Here is a 6000-nt window from a genome sequence, read left to right as displayed (position 1 = left end):
ACTTAGTGCAATGCAGTATACCTTTAAAGCTGTAACCACAAAATATTTAAGGCAAGTAACTCTGAATTAGTGTGCAGACATTTTAACTTTGTTATCAGCAAAGTCCTTAATGGGCATAATACCTGCACCTCTGTAAAGTGACCATCAGAGTTCAAAGTGGAGGTAGGCGACGAAGCAAAGATGATCTTGACTGGTGTAGAAATCTCTCACAGCTGACACACGGACCCACCTCGTGGCACGGGCTGCACTCATCTGGCACGGGAGCTAGCAAGTAGCCTTCACTCAGCATCGAGTTTTCACTGTAGCAGTCCCCCGGACCAAGGAAGAAATAGAGAGAGCCTCGACGGGTGCAGTAATTTTTACTTTAAGATTCATTCAGAATCTAACAGTGCTGAGGTGCGCCAATGCACCGTGAAAACTAAACAGAAACACAAAATACATTTTCTTAGACGCTTATTACAAATATGAACTCAAATAAAGCAGAAAATACAACAAAATATCAACTAAGCAAACAAATACAACTTAAAACATGTACCTCGCTCCGCATTCCAAGGGCTGCAAATTGTTAACTTTGCTCGAGTCCGGTATCACGCTGCTTCACGCTTCATCGAGAGCTGCCTACTGGGACATGTGCGCCACAAAACCGGTCTGAGCTGGAAGTGCAGCTTGCCGCTAACTAAGCAACAGAGCCCTCTACTGGACACTACGCGTAGCTGTTCAGGCTTAGGTCAATAAACAAAACTGGACCTTTACAACGGTCACAGAGCGCTTGTACTCGCAGGAGACACTCACGGACTCGCGCTGTATCACCGTGTATTTATACAAGCTTGTGTGTGTACAAAGATAACAAAGTTATTCTAAGAACTCAGAGCTGAGGTTCCCCTTTTCTAAATCTGTATGTTCTTAGAAAAGAGGAAGCTGTTAGTTGCTAAATAAGTTTATCACACAAGAGTTCATGTCAAAAGTCACGTAGACATGTGGATTGCTTAGTGATCCATAAAAAGACACATTTCATGTAGCTGATCACACTATGTACAATTTTCTTTTGACAGGGTCATTACCATATAACATCTTACATAGGTATACATGTGAACAAACAATACCTTGTCTCTGTGTGTGTGTGTGTGGTCAGTGTGTGACCTCATAAAGACTTCCCTAAACCTGCTGGTCTGGAAGTCCAGCAGTTCATCTAAACAAAAGGCACTTAGACTAAAACTGACATAGCTACATTTATCCTACCGTAAAACAATAAAACAAGGTACGACCTCTCCCATGCTCCCAGGATGTGGGTGTGAATGCCACTCTGGAATGCACACAAAGCCTTTGCAGACTGCTAAAGATCACACATCCTATCACTACACAATCGATTATACACCTCTAAGCATATATGGTGAAATATTTCCCAATACAAATGACAATAATAAAATCTAACCCCATCATAGGGTGATGGGATAGGCCATAGCAGGACGAATACAGAGACACAAGCTGCTGGTTCTCAGTGTTTGTAAGAATCTTCATGATCTGGTCATGAAGTCAATCATGGCTGATTCTTTAGACCCATAAACTAACCCTGTGCCTGTGACCGTTATCTCAGTGGAGCCAAATGTGATGTGCAGTTTGACTTCATGCTTCTTGCCTCGTGTAGTGGGCATTCTTACAATGAGTGAACCGACTTCCTCCACTCCCTCTTCATCCACATACAGAGGATTTCTTCGTTGTGTGCGATAAAACCTGATTCTTACATGTGTGTGATATTCTTTAGCTTCCAGTACATTAAAGATGAGCTCTCTGGTTTCATCCCAGCCAACATCTTCACCTTTCTCCACAAGTTTCCTGAAAATATCTCCACAAAATTCCTCCCCTTGGACTACAGATTTCTTTTCTTTCTTATGTTTGGACGGATCAAACTTGTCTGAATCTGCAAACCCGTACGTAAAGGCAGATTTTCGAGATGCCACCAATGCTGGGTTTCTTCCAAACTCCACAGCTCCCATCACGATCGCTTCCTGGGGCCTAAAAGGACACAGGACTTTACACTGATCACCAAACTGATCAATAACATGTTGCCGTAGAATCGGGCTTTCAGCGTAGCCCCCCACTAACAGAATGTACTCGATGTTTAGATGTTTCTTCAGGATTTCTCTGAGACTGTCAGTGATGCCCTTCAGACTCTCAGCAAAGAAAGACCTCAGTCTCTCTCTGGAGATTTTGATGGATCCTTCATCCCAGGAAGCACCTCGCACTGATTCAAAGAACTTTTCTATTTCCTGTCTTTTATGAGCCAGTCCTCCCAGATTAAATGGACACCCTATCTGAACATCATCATCTACATGTTTGAAAAACATAAAATCATTCATTATCCTCTGAACATCACTGGGAAACCTTCTCTCAAATTCATCCCAGACACCATGACTGAAGATTTCTCTGAGGAACTCTTTGAATTTCCTGTCCACAGTTTGTCCCCCCAAATCATTTCCTGAGGCCTTGTGCAGCTCCTTCAGGGCTCCTCCATCCAGGACTTCATGAACTGTGATGTCGATGGTTCCACCTGAAACAAACAGGAAGTGATGAAAGCTGACTTCCTGCAGCAGCAGACAGATGTTTCCAGCGTGTCTGTGGATGAATGTTTGTGAGTGTAACAGAGTCACATACAGTACCTCCACAGTCCACCACTATGAACTGTGTTCCTGGACACTGATCCAGTGATCGTCCATCATAGTTCTGAGTGATGAAGCCATCAGCTGGCAGCTTCTTACACCAGGCTGAGGCTGCCTCTGGTTCCAGTGCGATGATCAGGTGGTGTTGAGTTCCTCCTGTAACGATTCCTGCCTGCAAATGAAAGAAAACTGAATCCTCTGAACATTTCAGACTCTCAGAGCTCTCTTAATAAATGATGTTACCTGAGTCGCAGCTTCTCTCATGAACTGCTTTGCTGAAGGATCCCAGATGGCAGGTACAGTCAGCACCCAGGTGAAGTCAGAGGCTATGAACTTCCTCCCTTCTGTGCTCTCTGCGATGGTTCTCAGAGCGTCGTCCTTCACGTATCTCAGAGCTTCTGTGAACACCTTCAAGGCCTTCATTGACTTCCCGTTTGCAGCTTTAATCTCCACATCTCTGCTGAGTTTCTGTAGATGATGGTAGTGTGGATACACACAGTTATCAGTTTAGTGTTATTAACCTTAAACCTTTGTGGACTAATGTGAGGTTGCAAACATGTAGATGTTCATCTGATGTCCCACAGAGCAGACAGGCTTCATTAGTTCAAAGTGTGAGACGGTCGTTAGAGATCTTCATGAGTCTGTTTGTTCCTCTGGTTCATTAAGTTTCGTCTCCACTGACGTTTGTATGAATAACACAACCTATAATAACCTTTATGGTGTCGCTGCAGGCTGAATTCAAACGTTAACACATCTGTGAGTCTTTTTCTTGCTGCACTAACAAAACTTTTAATGCAGCTTTCTAACATTTATCTGCTGAATCAGTGTTTTCAGCTCAGACGTGTGTGTGGACTGAATGGACTCTTCAGTGGAGTTTTTATAACAGACATGTTCAACCGTCTCATTCACATGAGTGTAATCTTCAGCAGAATATTAAGGTTCAGTGATTTTTACTTACTTTTCCATAGAGCGCCATCTTGAAGTTTTCAAAGAAGTAGCTTTTCCTTGCTTCTTCTCCTCGCATTTTGAAATACACAATTTTAGCTTCATAACCAAACTTGATAAATTCTTTGTCTTCATTGAACAGAATACAGGTTGGAGTCTTTGGAGTGTCCAGTCCGAGTTCTCTACCCCACCTCTTCATGAAGGGATCTATTTCTGCCCCTTTGCGTGTCAAATTGAAGGCATATCCAGTGTATGCAGTGCCAAAGTCTATGGCTATGATAGCGTCAACCATTGTAGAAACTGGTCCAACAAGTCAAGGAGAGGAGAGCAGTCAGAATGAGCAACAGTCACTGTGGATTTATTGTTTTTCTTCCTGTAAGCCCCGCCCCCTGTTCTTGTTTCACTTTGTTTTTCTTCACTCATTTCTTTCAAGTTTGTCTTTGTATAAAACGTCAAACGATCGAATGTGTAAAACTGACATTTCTTATTATTTGTTGTGAAAATTCATACGAGAGCATCGGAGATGTTTGGAAGTGAAATCTCTTCCTCCTTCAGTGTCTTTAATGGTGCATTTGTGGTTTCACTGTGCTGTTCATGATTCACAACAAACAATATTTAGTGCCAAAGCAGGACCAAAATACACAGGTGGAAGGCTCATAGTGACGAAAGCTCGACTTACAGACTCAGCTGATATTGTGTACTGTTATTATAAAATGTGTAAATAATGAAAAACAAAGCTACTGCACTCTGACCATGTTTGTCTGAACTGAAACAGGCTGTGAACTAAAACTTGGCAAAGAGAACAATGTTTAACGAGGAAGTGCTCAGATAATCTAACCTTAATCTAAAGGCTCTGACTTTTACATCAAGAGATTAGATTCAGTCGTGTAGAAAGTTTTATATGTAAAAATATCTGCTCCTCTCTGGTTACTCTGGTGTGAATGACTCTGAATTAGTTTATGATAAATAACACACTATTGGCAAAAAAACAGTGAAAGAATTCAGATCAGAAGCTTTAGTTCAACATACAAGTGACGACCTTTGATCTTCGGGTTTTATTTACTTGTGTCAGAGAAAACATCATGTGCTCTTCATGCAGCTGAAGCTGTGCAGGTCTGAGATCAGCAGCTTTCTGAAACCCCAAACTGAGGTCCTGTTTCTGCCCCTGAGTGTAACGAGCAGCAGGTGGATGAGGATCTATATACTCGAGTACCTGGGCTGGCTGAGCTTTTGACTTTGACCTTCATTGATAGCATCGTTAGAACTTTCTTTCCTTGAGCTCTTTAAACAGAATTTCATTAATACAACATTATTGCCTGGGTACCTGGGTCGTTGACTCGGTGTTTCCAGTTTTGTTACTGTTTAGTTTACCATGTATATTTCCTGCTTTATCCGGTCTTTAAGTCTGACGTCATTAGCCATGCCTGGGCCCAAACTCTGCCTCAGGTCCCAAAGTCAAACAAACACTGCGTCATCACTGAGAGTTACAAACTGTCTAAATTCTTTCATCTTCAATGAAATGATCAGCGTTGCTGCTTTACCAGGTGTAACAATTAAGTTTAACATCCATAAAAACAGAATTTATTTATTAAATTTAACAGAGTTAGAAATTAGCAGGAGGGTTAGCTCACTAGCTTCCACCTAAACCTGATATAGCATGTTCTGACTGAGAACATGGCATATCATGTGTTCTGTTCTTGTGTTTGGGAGTGCTTCAGGTCTGGAGCCAGTCTCCTTCTTTCTTCTACTTTGTATTACTATCTGAATTACCACTGAAGTAAAGTCCTACAATTTACTTGTGTGTTATTCTGTGTCAGTGAGAATCTGGATAAGACTTGATGGTCCAGACCAGCTCGGCCTCTCAGTGCAGTCGGACTCTCCTTACTACCTTGGTGGCCTTTTCTATTACAGCTCAGTAATAATGTGGTAATAGTGCAGTGATAAAGTGGAAACAAGAAGGTAATAATTTGGACAACAGCATGGTATTATCGTTACATAAATAATGTCCTAGTAAAACGACAGCTGGGTAATAGACCAGAAACTGTAGTAATAATGTAGGATCAAGTATATCCATATGAGGAAAAACCAATGATCAACAGTATAGAAATGTATTAATAACAATAGAAAAACCTAGTGGCAATAAAATGTTGACATCTGTGCATTAGAAGTGCTACACACTAACTTTTAGTGTGTGACTGACGCCTGTTATGACATTAAACCTTATGTTCCTCCATCCTTCTTTATGTCCTACAGTTTAAACCTGGGGGCAGAAGAACACCTTTGTATTTGCTAATGTTCATAAATCAAATACAGGTGTGTTTGGTTTATGAACATTTGCTAAGGGTCTGCTCTGTGACGTCGCTCTTTCTCACTTTGTTTCCTTTTTTACATTATTTGT

At 41.5% G+C, this 6000-nt stretch overlaps 1 protein-coding gene across 1 annotated transcript; it reads right to left on the bottom strand.

Moving 5' to 3' along the window:
- Positions 1 to 1514: 1514 nt before the first annotated feature.
- LOC102784370 (heat shock 70 kDa protein 12A-like) lies at positions 1515 to 3894 on the bottom strand. The gene is made up of 4 exons (XM_087829833.1): positions 3616 to 3894; positions 2901 to 3125; positions 2658 to 2829; positions 1515 to 2548 (listed from the first exon to the last, which is right to left on the bottom strand). The coding sequence occupies exons 1-4, from the start codon at positions 3892 to 3894 to the stop codon at positions 1515 to 1517; spliced, it is 1710 nt and encodes a 569-aa protein (XP_087685959.1).
- Between the last annotated feature and the right edge of the window lie 2106 nt (positions 3895 to 6000).

Source organism: Neolamprologus brichardi, chromosome 16, assembly GCF_056152115.1.
Source record: "Neolamprologus brichardi isolate AB-2024 chromosome 16, ASM5615211v1, whole genome shotgun sequence".
NCBI lineage: Eukaryota > Metazoa > Chordata > Actinopteri > Cichliformes > Cichlidae > Neolamprologus > Neolamprologus brichardi.
Note: the sequence above shows the minus strand (reverse complement) of the source record. Positions and strands in the feature narration are given on the sequence as shown.

Coding starts and splice junctions, on each gene's coding strand:
- LOC102784370 (XM_087829833.1), bottom strand. CDS start 3,894: ATGGTTGACGCTATCATAGCCATAGACTTTGGCACTGCATACACTGGA. Junction 3,126..3,615: donor AGATGGCGCTCTATGGAAAA/GTAAGTAAAAAT, acceptor CATCATCTACAG/AAACTCAGCAGAGATGTGGA. Junction 2,830..2,900: donor TGAGAGAAGCTGCGACTCAG/GTAACATCATTT, acceptor TTTCATTTGCAG/GCAGGAATCGTTACAGGAGG.